The following is a 26,563-nucleotide window of genomic DNA, read 5'->3' as shown; positions in this document are numbered from 1 at the left end:
CTAAGCCGCTTCTGGAGAAACCAGAGCAGCGCACAGAAACACAGTTTACCTTCCCACTGGAGCGGTACCTATTTATCTACTTGCACTTTTTGGCATGCTTTCGAACTGCTGGTTGACAGGAGCTGGGACTGAGCAATGGGAGCTCAGCCCGCCACGGGGATTCGAACCGCCGACCTACCGATCAGCAAGCTCTAGGCTCAGTGGTTTAGACCACAGCGCCACCCGCGTCCCTATATGCAGTGAAAGGGAGGACATATTATCAATCCCGCCTTGTCCTGAAGTTCAGAAGTGGGGGAGGATCAGCCAAACAGGCTCTACATTTCCAGGGAGAGCTGTATTGTCCAAACAGGCTCCAAATTGCCTTTCAAATGCAGCATTTGGTACAGACAAATCCAGACGCTGTTCTATTCAATACACACTGCAATGACCAACTGTTAAGAATTACATAAAGTTCTGGTACAAAAACAGAATCACCTTTACTTAGAAACATAGAGTTGACCCCAGTGTTCAAAAATCCCATTATTCTGGGCGCATTTTGCGACAAGGGATTTCATTAGCAGTGAAATGAGTAGTTTCTGAGCTCTGGGCGCAGTACTGTGACTAAGATTTCAGATTAAAACTGCAGAGTGGAAGAAAAGGAGGACCTTTTTCAGCCTCCCCACTCTAAACCACTCTCTGAAAACTGGAGAAGAGACCCTCTTAAGAATATTAGGGGGCCAGGCAGGGGAAGAAGCATGGCTTTGCTTTTTGCAGTCTTCAGATGAGGACTAGAGTTTAGCTGCAGTTCATTCATTTTCAGCTTTGTATTCTTGTTATTAAAAAAAGTGTGCCTAGACATTCCATTGTTGCACCCATAACCTAGGTTTAAGGTGCCATTTAGCTCCTAGCTTTCATTTCTCAGTTTCTAACACTGGTTCACCTACTGGTCAAGAGCAAATTTTGGACCTAGATCAGGGGTGTTATCTTATACTAAATAAGCACTTGCTCAGGGGGCACTAGATTTGAGAGGCCCTGCTATGCCAGGCATGCCACTGCTATGGATAGATTCAGCGCTGGAAAGCTCTGGCAGCAAAGCCATTCTGCTGGTGAAAATATGCAAGTGCAATGGCAGAAATGGGGAGCAAGACATGGGTAGAATGGAGCAGGGGGGTGCATTTCAATTCATGGCTGTGCCCTGACACAGTCCACAGGCCCAGATTGAAAAGAATTTCCCTCCTGTTGATTTTAATGGAAGAGGAGGATATTCAAAAATTGCCACCCCACGTCAACAATTGCCCCACGTAACGTTGCCATAACAGATACGGAGCAACTTTGCACCCCAGCACAGCACTGCCAGTATATAAACCCCAAACAAGAGAAAACAACTCAGACGACAGGGAGTGAAGGATGGAGTTAAGACTTTCTGGCAATGTGTCAATCTCACAAGGGGGAATTTAGCTGCTGGGAAAGGGCACTTTAGCACAAAACAGCCTGTTTCCAGAAAACACACAGGAACTTAAGCACATTGCTAACATTTCTCATACTAGAACCCTAACAGGTGTTCTGTCTCAGGACTCCAAGCACAGCCAGCCAGAACTCCAAGCTTTACTCCATTCTAAGAAGCAGAGGTGCAGGACAGAGAACCTCACACAGGTAAGAGCTCATACCAAGAACTAACTTAGTTGGTCTTTAAGGTGCTACTGGAAGGAAAAAAAATTTTTTGTTTTGACTATGGCAGACCAACACGGCTACCTATCTGTAACTCACACAGGTAAGCGAGGAAATGTAATATTTAGGGCACAACTGCTACAACCACCTCCCTTGTTGCGTATGTTAACACTGTGTCTTGTCTAAACTGTATCGCTCTCACAAATTCACACACACACACACACACACACACACCCCTCACATTAGCGGGAAGCTGTGTCCTCCCTCAAACACAAACAAGCTCTCTGTTGGCAAATGCCAGATACTGCTTTTCACTGTGGGCCAAACTCTCCCGAGCATTCTCTCTAATTTCCAGACTGAACATACCTCATAAACATAGCTAGACTGGATAGTAAAAAAAAAAAAAAGGAAAGGAAAAATAGAGATTATTTTTTCCTCCTTTTTTCACTTTCAGCAGTATTTTTTTCCTTTGGCAAAAGAGCAATATGAACTGTTATTTTTGAAAACAGGCACAAGTAATGTGTGCACATATTCAGAAGTGAATATGTCTAAATTCGTTTCAGGAGCACCAAGTTATATACATCTGCAGATGTTGAATCAAAGCCAATAAAGTACTAAAGAATTCCAAAAGGAAGCGGTTCACTTATGGGTGTTCAGAAGAGGGTGACTGATCCCTGCACACAAAATAAAAGTATAACTACAGATACAGTTTGAGGATCTGACTTCCACACTGGCGGCACTCGGTTACTGAGCAACAAAGGCTAACCCAGTGAAAGTTTCAGAGAGATCCATCATTCACATCTGAAACATCAGCACCTCCTTTGATAGTCATTTGAACTGAACTAAATCAACAGCTTGGTGGTATGGAGAATGTACCACCTTGCCTGAAACAAAAGAAGTTCAGAAACAGGCATTGATATGGAAGACTGAAAGTTGGGTTTTCACCCTGTCAGGAAGCCATTTATTCTCTCTAAGCAGTTGGATTATTTTACAGATATTGAGCCTCAAAAGCCAATGAAGCCTTGATTGTTATCTTATAATGTCTCGAGGAAAGTGAACAAAGATAGAGAAAGGTCAAAGCAACACTCTGTTTAAGCCCATCTGCTGGTTAGGCTCCTATCGAGATGAACAGAAATAAACATTGCTGAAAAGAAAAAGAAAAACCTGTTATATTGCTGTGCTTTCTTAACTTTGGCAGCGGAAGGTCTCCGAGACAGACAGGAATTCTTCAATAAACAAATCTGAATGAGACAAAGACAGGGCGAAGGACTGTAAATGTGGATAAATCCACGTTTAAAAACAGACCACCCAAAAGCCGCTTGCATGGCCAGCTGATTCCGAATACTGTAATTAAATGCATCACCTGAATTTGGCCACACCTGGCAAAGTCGTAAGGAACAAATAAGAGATATATCAACTGCTGACAAGGGGTTCCTTTCTTTCTCTTTTTGCTATTCTTTGCTTTTTTCTAATATGCTTGATAACCATGGATTTTCAATACAAATCCTTTGCATATAATTCCACCTGCCACATATAACGTGATTAGGGTGACATGCTTTGTATTACAGCACATGAACATAGTGGTTGGACATTATTACTTTACTTAGGTCTCAGTGCAGCAGTTCTTAGCTCAGTAGTACAAACTGGCTTTTTAAATCCAACGTTTTAAAAAGTGGTTTGGAGCACAAAGATCTGCAGTGACAAACCTGAGTGGTGCACAAAAATGTGCCTATTATTTACGAGAGAAAGAACAAATCATGACCAGATGCATGAAAAGATGGGCAACTGAGATATGCAGTAAAGCACAACGATAGCACACAAGAATAAGCTGATGTTCCAAGAGGCCAAAGCTTTACTAGAGACTGGTTTTTAAGTTTGAAAATCTGAGGCCTGTCAGTTTGAAAATCATTGAGCACCATGCAAATATGCCCAAAACCTGACATTCCGAGACAATTCAGAGTCTTGCTGGGAATATGCTTCAATCATTTTAAAAAATTATTTCTTTCGGAAGAATTACAGATTTAACAACACATGCATGCCTTTCATATGCTGATTTCATTTGCAGCAGAATTATTAGTTGCACAGTAGATCAGCTTTCAAGAATGGCGGCGAGGATAAAGAAGTGAGCATTCAACAGCCTTGTAAGGGAGGGGGTTTGAAACCCAGGGTACTATTCATGATTCAACAATATACACTTGCTCTGGATTACATGCTTGTGGGCAATGCTCCCTCCCAAGAGAACAGAGCTCTCCTGCTGCAACTGCTTCTGATGTGGCAATGAGGTTGAGTGCAGCACATATTTCTCCAGATCATGGGACTGCCTCTGTGTGGACATGGCGGGAAACTCATCCGCAAAAGTAGATGTTATAACTATGGAAAATTGTGTTCCATACTAAAGGTAAAGGACCCCTGGGCGGTTAAGTCCAGCCAAAGGTGACTCTGTGGTTGCGGTGCTCATCTCGCTTTCAGGCCAAAGGGAGCCGGCGTTTGTCTACAGACAGCTTTCCGGGTCATGTGGCCAGCAGGACTAAACCACTTCTGGCGCAACGGAACACTGTGGCGGAAACCAGAGTGCACGGAAACACCGTTTACCGTCCTGCCACAGTAGTGGTACCTATTTATCTACTTGCACCGGCGTGCTTTCAAACTGTTAGGTTGGCAGAAGCTGGGATAGAGCAACGGGGGCTTCACTCCGTCGCGGGGATTCAAACCGTCAACCTTCTGATCAGCAAGCCCAAGAGGCTCAGTGGTTTAGACCACAGCGATTCAGTTAAAGTAACAAAATTAGAAGTGCTATACAGACAGAGAAAGGGAATAAGAATGGTGGGGGTGAAACAACTGCCTTTGCTACTCTGAGGGGACTCCAGAATACAAGCACAGGCTCGCAATAATTAGAAGAGATCTCAATAAAAACCTGACTTAATGCTATAGATTATAACTTCTTTTCATAGCACTGCTTACACACCACTAGTGTGTGTGTGCGTGTGTGTGTGTGTGTGTATCTCCCACAATAGTTGCAACACGTATTAAGAAAAATTGTAATTCCTGCTTCCTCTAGTTAGGTCAAGGGTCAAGTAGAGTGAAAAATGATTGGTGAGCCAAACAGAAAGGGAAGAAAAATGACTGCTGAGAAAGTACAGTTACCAAGTCTTTACCAAGGTCAGAGTGAGCTATAAATCCTCTGTGTTGGAGCTGTGCCAGAAGGAAAGCCTCCCAGAGCTCTTTTCAAAGAGCTCTTCCCTAGCAGTACCCACCCATGCTTTTTAATTTTGTCTTTGGAAAAATATAAATATCATGATTATGACTATGAAGCAGAAAGCACGACGAGGGCACATGCACACCCACATACAAACCCTCCAAAAATGTTCAAGGTGACCACTAGCATTCATAGTACACATATACACTCTGCAGGTGGCACAAGGGCTCTGTTGAAGAGATTTTGGATTCAAAAGCAACAGTCTATACATGCAGCGGCTTCTGTTTTATCAGCTAATGGAAAGGAAAGAACTTCATGTATAAGCTCCATTCCTCCACTACAGAAGAAATAGGGATGTACCAAGAACGGTCACAAAAGCATCATGTTAACCACATGAGCATACTCTAGTCCCAGGAAAGAGATTTAATTGCAAATTCAGTATTTGACATTTTTATAACGCAAGAGTCAACTCAGAGCCCATTCACACATAACAAATTAAGCCTGATTTGCATCACTGCTAACCTATACTTCTGGAGTACAGATCTGATTGGGGTGAAGTGGGAGAAGAATATGCACAGAAACTTCTGCAAGCCCAGATTTCCACATTCCCAGTGCACACTGCTTAGCACAGCTGGAGAAGAGCACTCCTGGAAAACATAGGTGAGCAATGCAGTGCTATTGCTATTCCAGTGTTCTGTAGCAGTAGGGCTTTTACACAAAGGTGTAGCCTTCGGAGTTCATGCATTCAATTCCAGTGCTAAAAAGAATGTGGCATGATCTCAGTTACTGGGGCAATTGTTTAGGGTGAAAAGGAGCAATGATCAATGTTGTTTAGCAACATTTTATAGCAGTTTGAAAGCACGTCAAAGTGCAAGTAGATAAATAGGTACCGCTCCGGCGGGAAGGTAAACGGCGTTTCCGTGCGCTGCTCTGGTTCACCAGAAGTGGCTTAGTCATGCTGGCCACATGACCCGGAAGCAGTACGCTGGCTCCCTCAGCCAATAAAGCGAGATGAGTGCCGCAACCCCAGAGTTGGCCACGACTGGACCTAATGGTCAGGGGTCCCTTTACCTTTACCTTTTATAGCAGTTGCACCCTTTGTTTATCCAGATACAATGCTTAACCGTGGTTTGTTTTTCTTGATTACATGTTACATCTGAACAACTGACACATGGTTAAGGATTAGCTGCAACCCAGGATGCAAAGCCATGGTTTGAAGCGCACATCACTACGTATCTTAACTACATAGAAGGCATTACTTCTGCACTAAGTAAAAAAAAAGAAAAAGGTAAAGGACCCCTGACAGTTAAGTCCAGTTGCAGACGACTCTGGAGTTGCGGCGCTCATCTCGCTTTACAGGCCAAGGGAGCCGGCATTTGTCCGCAGACAGTTTTTCCGGGTCATGTGGCCAGCATGACTAAGCTGCTTCTGGCGCAACAGAACACCGAAACCAGAGCAGCACACGGAAACGCTGTTTACCTTCCTGCCGGAGTGGTACCTATTTATCTACTTGCACTTTTTGGCATGCTTTCGAACTGCTAGGTTGGCAAGAGCTGGGACCGAGCAATGGGAGCTCATCCTGTCGAGGGGATTCGAACTGCCAACTGTCTGATCGGCAAGCTCAAGAGGCTCAGTGGTTTAGACCATAGCGCCACCCGCATCCCTCTTCTGCACTAAGTAGGAAGCAACAAATACCAGAACAATCTAAACCATGGTTTTATTGTCTGTGTGATTTTAACCAGGGTTAAGGCAACCCCTTTGATTACTGCTAATAATCTGGGGTGCATAGTAGCCTTGGACACCTCATCTGGCCGCACCTAGATATAACTTAAGTGATAGTTGCTATTATTACATGAGCTACATAACCACAACACACGATTTCATCTCTAGTGGACAGCTCCCTTAACAGAGTGGACAGCTCCTACCAGAAATCAGTATCAAAATACTACCGCAGCAGTACGCAAAGAGCTAAGTGAGTAAACAAAGAACCATAAACTTTTCTTTCCACAGCCTATATATTTTTTAAAAAATCCTATCTCTCACCTATTTTTCTAAGCCTAACAATGAAAAACAACAGTTATAAAACATGAAACAATCCATAAATAAAAATAGCATAAAAAGGAAGGCTGATTACATAACCATCAGAACTGAACATCAAAATACAGTACAATCACAACTTACATGTGTTTAACTTGTGCACTTTCAACCTTGCGTGGTTGAAGGCTGGTTGAAACTGGGCAAATTAAATGCACACAAGTCAAATTAAATAAACACTTTAAAAGCTCTTTTTGCATTGGGTTTTCCCAGCGTTGGAAATAACTTTCAAGGTCTCTCTGCCTTGCTTATCAGGCATGTCCCGCTTTCTTTCTAAAAGCACTCTAGCTTTCTTGGGGGGCAAGACTTGCTCAATGAGGGCTCCAGAAGGGTAAGGATGCGTGCCATCTTTGGAACATAAGCCCCGTGCAAGATGCAATCGTACTGTACCATTCCAAAGTGCCTTCTGTAACAGAAAAACTCTAGCGCCCCAGTTACTGCCAAGCATGCTTTGTGTCACTGAGGGATCTGCAGTGGGGTCGCAGATGAGAATCACAGAATGCAGGAAGGCTAATCCCTGAAACATTTCTTAAGCCAATGATGTTCATGAAGGTTTTTCCAAGGGCTGAATCGACATTTTCTCTTTTAGGACTGTAACAAGTTTCGAACAAAGACATTGTGAAATAAGGGCAACATAACCGCCAAGTGCATTTTCTGTCCACCATGTACATGAGGACACTCTGTGAGTGACGCACCTCTAAGATTACTCTAGGTGCCTACACTAACACTGACAGAACTGTGATGAGGATTATTCTCAACCCAGAAAGAACCACCCGATGAGTTAATTTCTGGTGGGACGTTCTGCTCTGTTCTCCCAAGGTCCATCGCCTTGGATCTCATTACATCTCAGATGCAAACATCAAACCACAGTCAGCTTTATGAGGATAAAGAACAATTCCGGTGTTTGCAAACAACTTCATAAACTTACTTGGAGTGAAAATGCCCGTAGAGCAGGGATGGGAATTAAGGCAGCCATGAAGAATGCAGTAACATTACTGATGGAAGTAAGGGCCACACTCGCCCCAGTGCGTTTCAGACATTCTCCTGTCCTGTCCTGAAAAATACATATAAAGTTGTAGAATACCATGCTATTGCATACTGGAAATATAGACCATTCAGACAGACATCCACAGTTATAGCACACAATCAATACTATCCATAAAAAGTGGCAACATTGTTGTATTCTTAACGCCATACTGGCATTAAAAAACACATGTTGAAAATAAAATTCTGCAGCGCAGTAGATTTGGCATGAGATCAGTTATTTCACAAGACTCACTCTAGAAAATGAGTGGAAAATTTATCCAGAATGATACATTTTCATCTGTATGAAGCCATTTGCTACTGTGAATGATATGAAAATAGATGTTTTCTTGTCGCCAGAATATCTGATCTAAGAAATTTCACTCGGGACAAAAAATTAAGAAGGCATGATTAATCCTGGTTACCTGCATTACAAATCATACATACACCTCTAGCTCGGATACAGTAGTTTGCATTATCCCAAACAATTGGCTGTTACCTCAAATGGAATTCTCTTGTTCTGCCCAGTTTCGCTAAATGCATGAGCCAAAAGGAAGACATCGTCTACACCAACTCCTAAAGCAAGGAAGGGTAAAACCTGCACAAAAAGGAAAGAAGAACTAAGTGTGTTCATAGGAGGCTTATGACTCACCTGAGTAATTATGACCTGCCAGCTAATTGAGATAATTTTCCAAATTTGTTCATGCAGATTTCTGTTACCCTCTAATGCTTGATACATCCCTGTTCTTTTCGTGCAAAATCCTAAAGCGAAATTATAGGGCCACTTGCATCTTGTGGGATGTTTCTACCTATGTATATATCTATGCTGAAACTACAGTCCTACTATTGCCTTAAAATGCAGATAACAATCACATGTTCCCCATTCAGTCTTCCTGCTGACTAACCATAGGTTATTCTCTCAGCTTAAACCTGTAAAATGTCCATTGCTTGGCATGCTAGCGCAGGTACAACTCCAGAGCTCTTTACATTCCCTCCCCCAGTGATTTATCCCGGCAAATAAATTGACCAAACTCTTAATAACTATTCATTCAGTACCTGAGTTGTGGCAGCATTAAAGGAAATCCCAATTAATGAACAGAGGCCCAATCCTGCAGCTACTGAGAGTGCAACCAACAAGACTCCTGCCAGCCCCACGGCACCCTGGGATTTAGCACAGTCCCACCGCAGCATGGTTAAACAGGCATAGGCAAGCTGAAAGCAGAGCAAAAGAGAGTTGGTTGGTTGGCTGGGTCTTTTAAAGCAAAATTTCATACAAAGCAAGCCACATTTTAACATTGCCCCTTTCTAGCCAAAGGTTTCGCCTACGAAATACACTTTCACGTGACACAGATATTGTAAGGCACAGTTTTGAGCAACGGTCCCTTCTCAAATACTGTCAGAGAATCTGAACTCAGATTGACAAGTCTCAGGCAAATCGGGTCCTCCCTGTTGCGGTGAAACATGGCAACCAAGCCCTGTGTTGTGGGTGGGTACGTTTGGATAGCCACAACACCCAGTTGGTAGGTCCCTTGATGCAGGGTTTAATCAGGCCAATGGGACGCAAGCTAAATGGATCAAGGGACCTACATATGCACATGACCCAGAGCTTCCTCTTTCGGTGCGTGCATCGGAACACTCGCCCACCTCTCCCTACTTTTAGGGCTTGTGCGCTTGACCTTGCTATGCCGTCGTGTGTCGTCTGCCGTTGGGACAGGGGCACGGCAGGAATTTTCCCCACTTGGCTGATTGGCTGGTGCCATTTGGGTTTCGCCTGCCGCGTAGCAAATCGTCACAACTTGTAAGGTTGCAGATAGGCTCTGGTTCAGGTGGAAGGGATGGGAGAACGCTCTCGCCATCCCTATGTGAAGGGTCTTCTGTTAAAGGAATCCAGGGACAGAATGGTTTGGTCAACCCTGAGAGGGGGTTGTGCCCATGCCTGAGTCCAGGGGGACATCTGGGTGGTGGACATAGCCTGTTCCTGGCTTTCCGCCTATCCAGATGTTCACCCTAGACTGACCTATGCTGCTGCCCTGGGTCAGCGCTACCTGCAACGGTGCAGAGAGCTAGTCGAACCAGAGCCTATGCAACCACTCACTTGCTGTAATCAATATAGTTGTGGCCTAAATTCTGCCAAAAACCAAACCAAAATTTTGAGTCTTGTGTGAATTTATTTAAGGGGAAGGTTTAAAGGTCTGACCACGCAAATGCCTTTTCTGCTAGCAAAGATGGTTTAACTTGGGGAGCGGAACATTTTTCAGGTCACATTCCTTCTTCGGCAATCTTTGCGGGGTGGGGACTACATGCCAGTGGCCGCCATGGTTTGGTGACAAAACTGGGTATGGCCAGAGGGGAAAGTGACTGTGACCTTTGTACAGTAGGCTGCATTCCAGTCACACATAAGCCAGGGGTTCCTACACAAGTTTTCCCCCTCTCCCTCCACCCCCACCCCAACTTTGTCCATCCGGGCAAGGAAGAGTCATTATCAGAGTTCACAGACACATTCCAAATCAATAAAAGCGCTCAAGGACTGTATAGGAAAGAGCCAGCAAGGTGTTCATCCTGGAGAGAAAGGGGAGAGGTCTAGGAAGAGTTCAGAGAGCCAGATAGTTCTAGATAGTTTGTGGCCTGAGGTTCCCCAAACATTGGCTTAGCTGAAACTGCAGAGATCAAGCCTGTCCTCCATCTATCCCATGTGTGCACTTTCTCAAATGAGCCACAGGTTCTCTTAAGATACAGACATGAAGGAAAGAGATTGCCCCAAATGCAGTTTTTAACGTGACTGCAGGAATGCTTTTATGATGGGTTATTTTAAAACGAGTCGCAGGAACATTATGCAGAATCAAAGCAATATTGTGTTCATTTTACCATTAATAGGTAGCCGCTGGCAACTCTGATAACGCTGACATCAGAAAACGATTTTAGGATATCTTCCAGGGTAGTTGTAGTAAAGGAAAGCACCTTCTGTGTAGAGTTTTGTGCCACACTCTGATGGACGATCTGTGAGGAGGAGATGGGAACAGTGATCAAGGAAAGGAGGACAATACAATGCGTTCCTGCAGGGGATATGATTTAAAACCAGCTTTTATTTGTTTGTGTATGTGTGTGCGTCACACACGGATATGTCATTAACTCTTTGTTGCATAATTGCCATACTTGGCAGAGAGGCTCAGCAGGCTGCTATAGATCAAATAAGCTTGTGTGCTCCAGAGGAGAGGAATATGGCAATTTATTTGAAATAGTGAAACTGAAGACGGTTCACGCTCAGTCTCCCCTGCTTCCCCCACCCCCCGTCTAATTTTTTTGCTCTCTCGATCCAAGAGTCTACAACTGATTTGTTGTTATATCAGTTGTGCCTCTAATCTAAAACAACAAATTCTTAAGAGCAATCCTCTCTTTCTTCATTGGCTGGGCACTTTAGAGAGGTCGCAAGCAGCTTAGCAGAGGTCAACCCCTGGGAAACAAAGGCCAGATAATGTCACATGACCTCACCAATGGGACTGCAGCTGTGAACAGATTCTATGGCTGGCTAATGTGTTCCAGACACCTTTGCTGGATAACCACACTGACCAAATGTTTTTAAAGCCAGCCGAGCTCTTTAAAGCTATGGCAGTTCACTGTCGGATCAGCAAATCAGAAGAGCGCACCAGGATTTAAAATTCACGAGTGAAAACAAATGCTGTATGTCTCTTTAACGTCACTCACAACAGCAAATTCATCTAGGATGAAAGCAAAAAGGCAAGTTTAAAATCCTTTGCTGCTACTGTTCTGAACAGAGGGCACACTTATCCCACAAGCCAGTTCTACTGTATGGAGCTTCAATGAAGAAGTATTCACTGCCATGGATGCTTTAGCTGAGATTCCTGCATTGCAGGGGGTTGGACTAGATGGCCTCTGGTGTCCCCTCCAACTCTACAATTCTGTGATTCTATGAACGCTATGGCCAGGGATGAGGATGGGAGATGGACTCCCATCAACAGCTTTCCCATACCTTCTACAGACCATGGACATTTCCACAAGCATACAGTGGTACCTCGGGTTAAGTACTTAATTCATTCCGGAGGTCCGTTCTTAACCTGAAACTGTTCTTAACCTGAAGCACCACTTTAGCTAATGGGGCCTCCCGCTGCTGCCGCGCCGCCGGAGCACGATTTCTGTTCTCATCCTGAGGTAAAGTTCTTAACCTGAAGCACTATTTCTGGGTTAGCGGAGTCTGTAACCTGAAGCGTCTGTAACCTGAAGCGTATGTAACCCGAGGTACCACTGTACTAGGAAAGCCCACCAGAAATGGTTCACCAGGTAGGTTTCTTGTTTTACCTCAACATACATCCTTTGCCAGGCTTCCAGAATTGCCGCTGCTTTGTCTTCATTCCAGTTGATGTGCGAAACATACTCATACCCTTTGAAGTGCTCGTACATTTGCTTAGGAGTCATTAACTGAAACATGGTTTGTAAAGCCTGGGCACTGCAAGAGGAAGGGAGGTGGGAGCTTAGAAGGAGGAAAGGGTTTAGGGCGGACATTTTAAACGAAGACATTTTCAGCGCCTGGCGTCCTAAAACGAGCACCTTGAAGGGACCTTTGGGTTAGCAAGGTTGGAAAAGATCTCTGCTTGAGACCTCGGAGAACTGCTGCTCATTGGAAAAGCCAACTCAGGAGCAAGTGGATCGAGGGGCTGTCAAAGCAAAAGGAGGCTTTGTACGTTAATACGCTTCACCTCATTTCTGCTTCATTTTCATTATGTGTTGCTTTATTGTGACTGTAAAACACCTTGAGTGTTTGTCAAAAAGCTGGGGAATAAATGCCGGGAAATAAAACAGAATAAAGTCACAAATTATCTTTAGGCTCTGATAGCCATCTGCTTAAAGTCAAATTTGTAACAAATCCTCTGCAAGACAGGATCCCAGGCACCTGGGGGAAAACTCTTTTCTTTTTTGGCTTTTTTATTTTTTAAATGCTGTAGCTATAAATATTCGTTGTTCAGGTTTTTTATATTAATATTGGTATACATGATTTACTACTTTTAAATATTGCATCGTTTTAAAATAATTTGCATTGTTCGATGTCTCAAATTCATTTTGGAGAAATCAAGCAAATTATATATCTGGTACACATGCACTGGAACTTACAAATATTGTGAGCTACTTCTTAATTTCCCTACTGCCAGAAGGGCCAGCTATGGTATTATTGGGGGTCACTTTGTTCCAGGGACTATAACTATTTCACTTGCAGTAAGGTTATATCAGTGAAGACAGGATCGTTACCTTAAACCAGTCCCCCAATTTTTATACATATGAGACAGAATACATTTAAATCATGTAAGGTCCATGTAAGTGTACCCTGGGCATACAGTGATGAACATCTGAATGAACAACAAATTCTATTTTCCCAGCTGAATTGCTGAAAATCTTTCCATTATTAGATGGTGGAGGATGCTCTCTGGCAACTCAGTTTCCATAATACATTGCTTGCTTTTTCTTCTCCTGATCCAAACATACATAACTTTTTTTTGTACACCACCCTTCCACAATTCAAACTATGCTCAAGGCACCTTACAACATGAAAAAATACATATGTATTTTTGCATATGAAGCAAATACATAGGCCTGCTGCTACAGAGACCTTATGAGTGAAGTGTGAGCAAAAGCACTGTGGCTTAAATGTGAACTGCACTTTAATTACAATTTTGTGTCCTTCCAAGTTGGCTGAACCCTATTCTGCTGAACCCGTAATATAGCAGTAACTCTAGATGACCTACACCCAAAGTGGAACTGCACTGTACAGAAAGCATATATAACTAGTACAAACTGTCAAAACGTTCAGATAATATGTAGTAAGAAAGATTACTCTAGAAAGCAATTAAATTGTCATGGAAACATTCAGGAAGGAGATTTCACGACCTACCATAGACAACCCAGCTTAGCAACACCTCGCCCACAGGTGGCAAAGGTTTTCAAGAGAATTTTATATTTTTTAAAGAGAAAGAAACAGGATATATGAGACAAGGCCATTGGTATTTACCTGACAAGTTTCCCAGTACCATTTTTAACTGTGCCACCAATGATCAGCTCTTCCTGCCAATGCATATATTTTTTAGATAACCCATAGCATCCTCCACTTAAAACAAGGGCCACGTCTAGAGGCTAAAAGGCAAACAAAAGATGTTACAGAACCATAGGCCAATAAGAAAGCACAAGACAATAAAATGAAACAGGACCACTAACATGAATCCAGGGACTCCCCAAAGACAAGTTTGCTAGTACACAGGAATCCTGCAGCAAGCTCTGAAAGGGTTCAGGGTTAAGCAGTAGTCAGGAACATACTTGAACTGTAAAAATACTTCATATTTACGTGGGGTTATGTTCCGGGGATTGTACCCAAAGCCAAACCGTGTAGTTAAAACCCCTTGTGTTCAATGACGGGTGAGATTGACAAAGTCATTTTTCAAAGGAACCTGCCCCCTTTTATCTAGTTTTCACTTTTTATTTGCCACATGCGTAAAGCTGAAAATGTACAAGTTAAAACCATGCAAGTTGTGGGCTGACGGAAGAAGCACATGTCAAAGACCTTGTCTTTCAGCCATGATTCATTTACATGGCGATGTACACCCAGACTGGGTCTTAGGCTTCTAATAAGTGTCAGGACTAAATAACCGTCAGTTATCAAATTAAACATAGTCCTTTGTAATTATCCCTCCAGTAAACACCCTTGGAAAATACAGTTGCCGTATCATAATACCCATTCTAGTATCCCCCTCACAGTAACACCGAAAATTATATTTGCCATGGAAATGTAAAGCCTGATCGAACTATTCTTTAATTCAGGCAATTAAAACTTCTCTTTAAGTTGTATAATTAATGGTCAGTTGGAAAGGACTTGGGCTGGCCAACCGACCCAGGGAAGTGTAACAGATCTTTAGCACTCTGAATCCCTAGAGAGGTGAACAACAACAGAACTTTGTTCTTTAGTATATATTTTGCTCCTTTGGGTGCAGCAACTGGGGACTGTCAACCGAAAACGAAAAAGAAAATGTTGAATACTTCATTTCCTTGGTAGCTCCCAGAAAAGGTACGAGAATATGACCGAAACCGCCAGAACATTCTCCATTTACTGAGGGACCAAATAAGAGCACGGTTCTTACTGTTTACATTCATATACCTAGGGAGTCAAGGAATCTGTAAGGTCACATTCCTGTGGCCTTCCATGGAGTATAGACCTCTGACACTGGACTAAATTGCTCCTGTCTCTAGACTGCAGACCAAACAAAATATGGAGAACTGGAAGCAAGGTAAGGCCCCATTTTGCCTTGAAGCTTAGTGACCACAGCAAGGGAGTTCATTCCGTTTCAAATCCTATGCATCTATGGGCACATCAGTATTCTTTTAGGGGCTATTCCTTTTGTTGCCCCTCAAGTTCTCCTCCAGAAGCATAAATCTCTGCAATGGTGTGCTTTGCAGAGGGGGCTGTAGTAGGAGAGGGGCAGAATCAGGCAAAACCAGCAGCCCACCCTAGTGTGAGTGGAAGTGACTTCTCTTCACACAAAGTAAGCTCTGGATCCAAGCTACTAAAACCATAAAACAAAGTCAGTTCCACAATCATAGCTCAGTGACAACTGAATGCAAGACAGTTATTTTTAACTTGCACAACGAATTTGGGATTCTTTCATCCAATAATGCGTGCTTTTAAAACACATTCATTCTCCTCCCCACTTACCCTCTCTCTGTTCATACACATATGCATGCAAATTTCAAATATTACCACTTATAATTTAAATCAAAAGCAGCCTCTATTATAAAACATGTTCCTGAGCCAAAATAGAGAACCAGTTCGTAGGAACAGTTGGAGGAAGCGGAATAGGGATAAACATTTCACATGGCAGTCACAGTTAGCACTTAGTAGACATAGCTGGTGAACTGCCCTAGTGGCCTCACGAATCTAGTCACTTTGATATCCTAGAATCCCTTGCTTTGCAGGAGGGCATAAACAAAGCTGAAGACAGTACTGCATGTCACTACAAACAGCTGGTAAAATCAACACTCCCAGGAAGACACTCATACGGAATAGTTTCATCTCTTTCCCAAGATCGCCTATTCCCCCCGCTCGCTCTCTCTTTCTATCATGCCCACATTTGAAAATCCAAAAAGCACAACACATATTCAGGAGACGCTGGGAGCAACAAGCAAATGAAGATCTATGGAGACAGACAGAAAGCAGTCTGCAACCCATAAACAAATACATGCAATGGAAATTCCAACAGGAGTGCTAAATCAAAATGCGGTGAAGCCATGGTCTGTTTTACAAAGCTGAAAGGAGTTCTTAAATAAAAATCTTCTCTCTGAGGATGTGAAACAACACTGTAAACAAGACTGGTCAAGACTGTTCTGCCCAGGTGGCAATGCCAGCCATTTATTTATTTGGCACATTTGCACACAACTCTTCTTCTGAGGAGCTGAAAGTATCACGTCTGAATTCCATTTTATCTTTTTGGGGGTTTTTTGTTTTCTTTTGTTCTGGAATGCATTTTATGTTTTGTTTATCATATCTTCATTTGCTTCCAGGTTTTTGACTCTTCATCCCAATCACATCATAATCATTTATCATTTATCTTATCATGAGGTAGAGACACTTTAAAAAAAATAAAAATCAATATAAAAGCTGTTATTATCAGATTTCTAAGAACAGCTGTAGGCAACACATTGCCCACATGTACCTATAAAATGGACTTTCAGGAGGGTTAAATTGAAATTTATTTTTGAGGCTGGCTTAGAGGATTGTAGGGTTCCACCATTCCTTCCACATTTCCTGAGTTAGCCAACAAAGGCCAAGCTAACTTACTTTGGTTGAATTTTTGTTGGGTGCTGTGATAGGACAGTCAGGATCATCAGGATTCAGGCAAGGTCGATCCATATACCCATGTCCAACGTCTGCCTTATTCAACATTTCTTCCCAGGTATCTACTTGCGAGTTTATTTTCTTTAACTCCTCCAAGAATTCTAAGGGGTCAAAGTTGGTCCACTGCAAATGGGGTTTCCCTCTGGAGAAACAAAAGAGTAGGAACATAATGGTCAAAAAGGCATCAACAACCTTCACACTGACTCACAATATACACTTCTCCCCCTCCCAACCCTCCTTATAAACATCAAAAGCCCAAACTATGGATATAATTCACCCTAATTATGCCCTATTAACTGAGCAGAACTTACTCTTGATTCTGCCTATTTTAAACTGTGCTACATGTGATATTCATTCTTCAGTAGCCACTGTTGAAGACGGTTGAGAAATCATATCTTAGGACTGGTTTCAGACAACAAATTTCTTGTTAATGTGAATAGTCCCACCCATCCCAAAATAAATGTTTTTTCTATAACATCTGAACGGGGAGGTTACAAATATTACCTAAATGAAGTTCTAGAACTGCAATGACACTATTGTAGTTGGCTGTGGAATTACAGACACTGAGGTTGGCCGATATTCGTTGATATCTAACTGCCACATCATGTTGGGTTCATGTGTATGGCCAGGGATGTTCAAATGGACAAGAAATTTAATGTCTGCTCTTGCCTTTCGATACTTTTAAAATTGGGATTACTGACTTCTTAGTTACTTTTAAAAGGAGAAAGAATTTCATATCACATAGGAATTGCTTGCCTCTGAATACACGTTTCATATGTAATCAATAAGGTTCTTGCTTTTTTATACTTAATAGTTACTGTGTTCCTTCAAACTCTTGTTAACTTAGCCATCGACTCAAAAATGCCTGAGCACTAGCTGCTGCCACCATCATGACTGTCTTTCTATTTCTCCTACCTCCAGTTTTGATTTCATGATGTTGATAGACTATAAAGGCTTTTGGCTGCCTTATTTTGCGGTTCAAACTACTGTATCTGCTTAACCAGGCTTAAGTCATTATTCAAACTCTCCCAACCAGAAAACACAAACCCCCTTATTCCCCCATCTAAAAAAAAAACCAAACTCTCTACACTGAAGGTTAAGAGATGGCCATTGCAAATTGCTTTTACAGAGACATGCAAACCAGGGCAAAGACAATAACACAAAAGCTAAGGCTTGCATAATTAACCAAAAATGTCTAAACTGATTAAAAATTAACTCTTTGATGGACACATTACGTTACATATAACAATCTAACAATCTTCCAAAAGAGATACCTTGTGCCACTGAACAACCAAATAAACAAAGGATTAGTTTCTTCCTGAGATTATTATTTTTAATTCAAGGCGACAATTCACATACTTTCAGCCAAAGAGAATTCTCAGGCCATCGGTACTATTGTACGTTAGAATTAAAAACAAGGAGGGAACAAAGCTTATTTCCCTCAAAATAACCTTTGTTGCTGCTGGGACATGCGTTCTAAAAGTATGATGGAAGTAGCTTGAACACAGATTCAGCTTCTATGCATTCACAGGCATTTGTTTTCAGGATGGTGAATGTGTTGTGAAACCATTTCCACAATGCTTTAGAAAGTATCCCTGGCCTTGCCCCACAAAGACAGAGCTGCTCTCTCTTATTTTCCTTTCCTTTCCTTTCCTTTCCTTTCTTTTCTTGCATGGGAAGAAAGATTAGTGGTTGTTTTCAAGGTTGTTGGCTTTTAGAAGATTTTTGTGCTAAAATGTGTGAAAAGCTGAAATGCGACAGCACACTTCGTCTGAGAAGAAGCACTGCAAAAACTCAGGACATCTACCAGGAGACTGATTTTCCAGAAATTTGCATACTTGTTTCCTTTCCACGGCATGCACCTTAAGACACAGGGCACACAGATCTTCAAAATGACTGCAGAAAACAACCCTGGAAAACAACCCTCGATAAAGTTCAAAGCTCAATCACATCAGTGTCAATGCTAAATCGGTTGTTAAAGAGGAAGACTAAAGGTTGCAAATAAAACTTTGTCTGTTGAGATACTATTTATAAGCTGGTCCACGGTCTTTGTGGAATGGCTCAATCATGAGGCAGTAGCTGAATGCCTGGAGGAAGCAACGTCTGATCCAAGATCACATGCACGTGGATGTGAAACCTTCGTGAAACCGCTGCAGCTGTACCCGGGTCTGATGTGACTTCTCCTATGCAGCTACATTCCTGCAGATGGAGTCTTGTCTGAACATGTTGTTTGTCTTGTGACTCCACCTCCATTATTAAGACAAAACCCTCGTCAAAGTCACATATATGCAACTTCTGATATTTTGTTGCCAGTGCAGCATAAGAGCAAATCATAATAACGTGAAAGGCCACCATGCAGTCCAAGCTGGTTTATATTGTAGAAAACAGCACTTACGGTAGATATGCAGTCCCCGACTGTAACTTTGCACCCTCCCAGAAACAGTCCAAAGGTGTGATAATTAAACAAGGGTAAAGATGTTCTATGATCTGCCAAGTTAGAAAAAAGCACACACCAAATTAAGAAACAATAAAAAGTTCAATGCAAAATTATTATTTACAGAGGAAAGCGTGTGCAGTATACAATATATTATGTGTACCTTGTCCATGTAACCTTCTGTGATCGGTTCCCCTGATTTATGGCATAAGTGTTCCAACTTCCATTGTCTGTAAAAAATTAAGAGCAAATCACATCAAAACCATAAATACACACATTTATTTTTTCAATGTCCCCCACGTAGGTGGTACACCTTTAGGGGAACTGTAAAGCACAGGTGAAGCACTTTTAACTCCTGAATAAGGGGCCTGTTGTGCAATCATCAAAACAGGGCAGTTTTTGTTTGTTGCAGAGAATGCTACTTTATAATCAGGGCTTGAATTGTGCAGGAATGGTTGGGAACACTATTTCTGGATATGTCTGCAGTCAAGTATTCTGTTCAATGTGGTATGATTGCCTTGCCATCCCCATCGCTGAGCCTGGACACTGAGGTCCAGCTCCGAGGGTCTTCTGCTGGTTCCCTCCCTGCGAAAAGTGAGGTTACAGGGAACCAGGCAGAGGGCCTTCTCGGTAGTGGCGCCCTCCCTGTGGAACACCCTCTCTTCAGATGTCAAGGAAACAAACAACTACCTGACTTTTAGAAGACATCTGAAGGCAACTCTGTTTAGGGAAGTTTTTAATGTCTGATGTTTTATTGTGTTTTTACTATTCTGCTGGGAGCCACCCAGAGTGGCTGGGAAAACCCAGCCAGATGGGCAGGCTATAAATAAAATAATAATAATAATAATAATAATAATAATAATAATAATAATAATAAATGTTTTGCTCATTTGGAGGTTTATTTTGCAGGCATCATTTTTGCCATGACACACCCTGTCACTCTTCTGGCATGCTACAATTTGAATTATATTAGTTAACCTCTATGGAGCTAAAATCCTGAAAGATTATAGTGGCATACGATGTTGACTTGGTTGTTCAATCAATACATTTCCTTCACCCTTTGGAAACAATGAAATTGACTGCACACACAACCCTCTCTCGTTTATCGGACACCAACTTAAAGACTTTTGAAAAGCAAAACCTGGAATACTGTACTGTAGACAAATTGTTTGGAGTGACTATTATGTTACCAATTGGTGAACACTAAGGACTTTTTGCTACTTGGAAACCCATTAGTGCGTCAGGCAAAATTTATGCTGCACATTTATCTACACTCTATCGAAAACAGCTTCTGACTTTGAAATATGACAGACTGTAAATGCCTCAAGATTAGGTCCAAACCTGTGCTATTAACCTTAACTAAAAACTTTGTTTAGCATCACAGATTTTCAGAAGGCAGTATTTATATATGTCAGCATACCAACAAATAAAAAAAAATGAATTAAATAAGAGGGAAGTTCTGTTTTCATTTATATCAATACCAAATCTGTATGAGCAGCATAGAGGCATGAACGATTATTTTCTGAAACACCTTGTTCAGAGTAACTTCAGACATTTTAAGCTAAGGTCAACACCTGGAGATTCCAGGGCTAAAACTAATTCTCGAGGGGCTACCTATCCCCTTTCCCCCATTGCCAACTGAGATGCTAAATAGGAACCAAGAAAGAGGCATCTGTGGCTAAAAGAATTAGACAGACAGCCACTGTGAGGCTGAAGGCACCGGCCCATTTCCGCTTGCTTCCTTCAAAGTGGCCCTCCAGGAACACGAGTTGCTGGGAGGGTTGTAAATATTGGAAAGCAGATGTGCAAGTCCGCCGCCATTCCATTTACTGTACTCCCACTGCATTGCCGAAAGGGCAAAGTTTCGCAGCAGAGATGCACATCGAAGCTTGTGTTATCTCCTCTGCATGAATTCGTCTTCATGTGTTAACAGCAGGAGAACTCAAAATGGGACCACGGCACTCTTGCACCTCCTTGTCAGGTCCTAAGCTATTCTTAGTTCCGGGAAGTTAAAATAACATAGCCTTTTCTCTCCATTCCACCTTACCTGTTGTACATATACACGTGTACCCTGCTGGCTTGAAGTGCAGAATCAAGGTGCTGTCGTAGTGCCTCTGCTGTTAGCACATTAGCGCAGTCCTCTTGTGGTGTCTGAATCATGAGTTGGGGATTAAACATGGCCTCTTCTCCAATCTTCTGGCGCGTGTAACTTAACTCCCGACTCACTCGTCCACCAACTGACAGACAAATATTTACAACCTGGGATCAGCCAACAATAACTTACTCTGGATTCACATTCTAAGAGCTCACAGGCCACCAATAAACTTTCCCATATGCATGGAATGTTCTGTAGCCAGTTAAGAACTGAAGCAATTTTAAAGAGAGCTAATTTCATCTACAGTGCAGCAAAAAGACAGAAATTTCCCTTTATATAAAAAATCAATCAATTAATTGTTCCTACTTCACAAACAGAGGTGTGTGTTAAGTTGATTCCTGCTAGACACATGGTCTTTCAGTATCACACCAAAATTTCCACACGTAGAAAGTTTATTAACAAAAGGGGGGAAAAGGAACCTTTTCCTTGCAGACCAGACCAAATATTTCTCTGTTACAATTTCTTGCACTTGTATAAACAGTCTGCTGCAATGGCACATTTCAAGATAAATGACTTCAATTTACACTCTTCTCCTAAATAATTTGGCAATGGCAGAAGGGGAAATGTTTATCTTCCATAAAAAGGAGGTAGGAGGGAAAGAGTAAATGAGCATTAGTATGTCTTGCTGCTGCTAGTTAAAACATAAAAATACTGTTAAGTTAGGGTCACATAACGGTGCAGTTTCAGAGGAACAGAGTCAGCTACACTTAAGCAATCAATTCCAAGTGTCTAGAATCGCTACAGTGAGCTAGGATGTACCAGAATTTGGATTCCAAGGCAAATTTTATCTTTAAAAAGTCAAGAAACCTAACAAGGAGACACATTTATGCAGCCTAAAGGTCTAAAGGAAGCTAAAATGAAGTCAGAGATCCTATATAGCTCTACTCAGTCTCGTGGTTTTCAGTGGAGCTTACTCCCAGGTATACAGGATTACGATACGATAATCTTTATTGTCATTTTCCCATACAGAACAAACGAAATTGAAAAATTCTACATCAGACATTAAAAAACCAACAGGCCTGCTACCCCAGTCTGGTTAGCCCCCCTGGTTAGCCTTGTTAGACCCCCAAAAACTCTGATACCCCATAATTAAATACAATATACTCCCACAGAGACTACCTTACACTGTGTTTAAAACCAAAATCACATTTGGTTAGAAACTGTTTCTTAGGCGGCTAGTCCTAGTCTTTATAGCCCTGTACCTTCTTCGAGAAGGCAGATTGCAGCCATAGAGGAAGAAAACAAAAGGAAACTAAAAACAAAATGACGAATTTAATAACAGTCACAACTGCTTGTATCTAGAGAACTGAGCACCGTGATCCAAAGATGCACTAGGACTGTTCCATCCCCACCTCATGCAAAACCATCCCTCCATCGTCTCTAGAATGGCATGTGATGCAGCTGAACAGCAAAGGAAACTGCAGAAACCAGAAGCACCGCTGTCCACAAACTGAAATGCACTGTGGGCCAGAGCCTCTTTTTTAAAAAAGTAAATGGTTAAAGCATCTTTTAAATCTGGCTCTCCAGATACTGTCAGGCCCCACTTTTAATTTTTAATTTATTAATAGAGAGAACAAAGGACACAATTGTTTATTGATTAAGATGAAACAAAAACATTGGATAATTGGTTTCCACCTTTGGTTTTAAATTTTCATCTCAAAACAGTGTGTTTGCAAACAAGCCCCTCGTCTTCATTGCTAGGTAATTTATGCTTATTGTAACAAAGTTTACATGGACATCAGTTCTGAAGCTTTAATTCAGCTTACTAAGACACCGGTGGAATTTTGATATTCCAACCTACAGTTCACATGACAACAAATCTCTACATCCCCATAGGAACAATACATGCTCTGCCATTCCATTCCTAAATCTATACCTTATTTTATTTTTTGGAATATATGGAATTTAACACTAATTTCAGCCAAGAGGTCCAGTCTTGTGCAAGACAAAAGACAGCATTCCTCATCTCTACTGAAAGTGACCAACTGTTTAGTATCAACAGAAATTATTGCTCCTTACTCAAGGTGCTGTCAAACTATATTAATCTCACTTAACAAGGCAAATTTAGCTAATCAGCATTACATCATAGTCAGCAGGAAAAGCTGTGCTCTTTCCTTTCTCCATAAACCCAATAAGTGAATAGTGACAGATAACTAGATGGGTTTTAAAAGCATTTTATTCCCATGAAAATGAATTTCGTCAATTACGTAGCATTGTATATTTTAGTAGCATATATATATATATATATATATATATATATATATATATATATATATGTATATATGTGTGTGTGTATATATATATATGTATATATATATATATATGTATATATATATGTATATATATGTGTATATATATATATATATATGTATGTATATTTATATTTATATATATAGCGGATTGTTTTTGAGCTTAAAAGCTGTAATGTATTTAAAATTACATTTAATACAATTAATTGTATTTAATTGCAATGTAATTGTTCACAGTTCTTAAAAAAGTTGATATAAATGGATCGGAAGTAATACCCCCCCCCAAAAAAAAATACACAAGAAGGAAAGAACTATGTGTGAATACTGCCTTTCCTGTAGTTTTTTTTCTTTTAATCCTTAAAGTGTAAAGACCTTATAATGTACTCTCGCACAGACATCTGCTTGATAATTTTTCCGAACTGTTTCCCCCAAATCTCTGCTCCAGTTTTTCAAAGAACAAAAGACCTCTCCACAAGAAAATGCCACTTTATGTGACGCCTTTAACATCAATATACACCCAGGCTGACACATCACCCTCACACGTCTAACACACTCTGATTACCCCAGGAAGACGAGCAAACCTGTACACATATTTCTATCCTTTTCTTTTGTCATTCCTAAAAGCTGTTCACAAACTATTATGAAAATTCATAATTAAAACAGCTATCGCAGAATTGTATAGTTGGAGGGGATCCTGAGGGTCATCTAGTCCAACCCTCTGCAATGCAGGAACCTAAGCTAAAGTATCCATGACAGATGGCCCCCCAACCTCTGCTTAAAAACCTCCAAAGAAGGATAGTCCACGACCTCCAGTGGGAGTCAGTTCCACTGTCAAACAGCTCTTACTGTCAGTATAACATTGTTAAGTATAATGTCGGGAAAAGTTCATCATTACAGTGGTACCTTGGGTTACAGATGCTTCAGGTTACAGACTCCGCTAACCCAGAAATAGTACCTCGGGTTAAGAACTTTGCTTCAGGATGAGAACAGAAATCGTGCTCTGGCGGCGCGGCAGCAGCAGGAGGCCCCATTAGCTAAAGTGGTGCTTCAGGTTAAGAAGGGACCTCCAGAACGAATTAAGTTCTTAACCCGAGGTACCACTGTAATTTGTATGCTCCATACATTTTCTGCTATTTAATTACAGTGGTACCTCGGGTTAAGAACTTAAATCGTTCTGCAGGTCCGTTCTTAACCTGAAACTGTTCTTAACCTGAGGTACCACTTTAGCTAATGGGGCCTCCCGCTGCCGCCGCACGATTTCTATTCTCATCCTGAAGCAAAGTTCTTAACTTGAAGCACTATTTCTGGGTTAGCGGAGTTTGTAAACTGAAGCATCTGTAACCTGAAGAAGTGTCTGTAACCCGAGGTACCACTGTATTATATTTACCTTCAAGCACTTACTGGTAACACTGCCTGGTTCCAAAAGACCAAGAAGGATGGCATGAAGAGCCAACCTCCTTGGAGTACAGAGTTCCACAATGCTGGTGCCGCTGCTGAAAAGATTCTGTCCTAAGCAACTACCCAGTCAAAGGCGACTCTGGGGTTGCGGCGCACGGAAATGCTGTTTACCTTCCCGTCGCAATGGTACCTATTTATCTACTTGCATTGGCCTGCTTTCAAACTGCTAGGTTGGCAGGAGCTGGGACAGAGCAACTGTAGCTCACCCGTCGCGGGGATTCGAACCGCCAACCTTCTGATCGGTAAGCCCTAGGCTCAGTGGTTTAGACCACAGCACCACCCGCATCCCTTTACTCTTAATATATGGGGGTACATTAATATAGAAACCTGTTCCTACTTGCTTGGTAGTGCAGACTAGCACAAGCATGGCCAATGTAGCCAAGTTCCTTTCTTGGAGTACGCCATATTCATGGATGGTGAATAAGTGAACGGATAGGCCTAAGCACATATGGCAGTCTGGCACAGTGTGCTCCAGTGCTAACCACAACAATTGTGATGCCATGGAAAACTAGTGGTCTGTGATCAAATAATTCAGACAGTCTGCTTGAGTGAGTTTGGTACGACTCTGAGCAGGGAGAGACGGCACCCAGACAAATGCAAACATAAATAGCAAACAATCTGCCCAGAACAAAAGCTGTTGCGAACGATTCTGTTAAACACAACAATGACAGTGGTTTTCTTCTTCAACTTTAAAAAAAAAATCCTCCCCTTCTTTATTTTTTCTTCCACTAGGATGGAAAACAATGGCATTTTTCGTGTTTGTGTGTTTAAGTTCTAAATAAACAACATATAAATTATATGAAGAGATCTTAGTAACAATGCAATAAATCAAAAAAGGTAACTACAAATATAATGTCAAATGTACAATGCAATAAAAAACCCCACTTCTTTACATTGCAAATGAAGAATAAATTAAAACATTCTTGGGAGATTTCACGTTTCTAGAGCTACTTGATCGCATCCTGAACTTCTTCACTGAGGCCACAACCCACTTAACTATGGAGCAGATCAATAACAACTCAAGATAATGTCAATAAGGAGAAATAGATGGCATGGAAGTTTACATTTAGCTGAGCACAACCTCCTTATGTTGGTTTTAAGCCGAGTTTTCTCAGGAAAGCAGGTAACTTGTGAAAGTTATTATAGTTCTCTGCATAGGAAAGTGGGAAATAATATCCTGGCCTTTCCTATCAACTGAAGACTTGATGGAATAAAACTATCATCGGTTTTATTATTTCCATTTACACCCTGCTTTTTGACCCTATAGGGGATCAAGGTAGCTGACATGGTTTTAGACAAAACTTGCAAAGATTACAAAACTACTCACTTAACAGGAGTAGCCAATTAAAAACTCCCACAACCAACTCACTGTTCAAGGTAACGTCTGAAGACTCAAACCGGATGGCCAAAAGTTTGGAAG

At 41.6% G+C, this 26,563-nt stretch overlaps 1 protein-coding gene across 2 annotated transcripts in view; it reads right to left on the bottom strand.

Moving 5' to 3' along the window:
* PTCH1 (patched 1) overlaps positions 1-26,563 on the bottom strand; it is a 109,077-nt gene that overhangs the window by 35,776 nt on the left and 46,738 nt on the right. For both annotated transcript variants that reach the window (XM_083576494.1, XM_083576493.1), the window contains exons 3-12: positions 21,329-21,518; positions 19,445-19,511; positions 19,243-19,334; positions 16,791-16,989; positions 13,977-14,098; positions 12,275-12,422; positions 10,826-10,957; positions 9,017-9,172; positions 8,460-8,558; positions 7,866-7,991 (exon numbers count right to left, since the gene is read on the bottom strand). In XM_083576494.1, the coding sequence (XP_083432620.1) occupies positions 7,866-7,991; positions 8,460-8,558; positions 9,017-9,172; positions 10,826-10,957; positions 12,275-12,422; positions 13,977-14,098; positions 16,791-16,989; positions 19,243-19,334; positions 19,445-19,511; positions 21,329-21,518 (1,331 nt within the window). The remainder of the gene's footprint in view (positions 1-7,865; positions 7,992-8,459; positions 8,559-9,016; positions 9,173-10,825; positions 10,958-12,274; positions 12,423-13,976; positions 14,099-16,790; positions 16,990-19,242; positions 19,335-19,444; positions 19,512-21,328; positions 21,519-26,563) is intronic.

This window comes from Podarcis filfolensis (genome assembly GCF_964270895.1).
Source record: "Podarcis filfolensis genome assembly, chromosome: 11".
NCBI lineage: Eukaryota > Metazoa > Chordata > Lepidosauria > Squamata > Lacertidae > Podarcis > Podarcis filfolensis.
The sequence above is the reverse complement of the archived record's forward strand: the minus strand, read 5'-3'. Positions and strand labels throughout refer to the sequence as shown.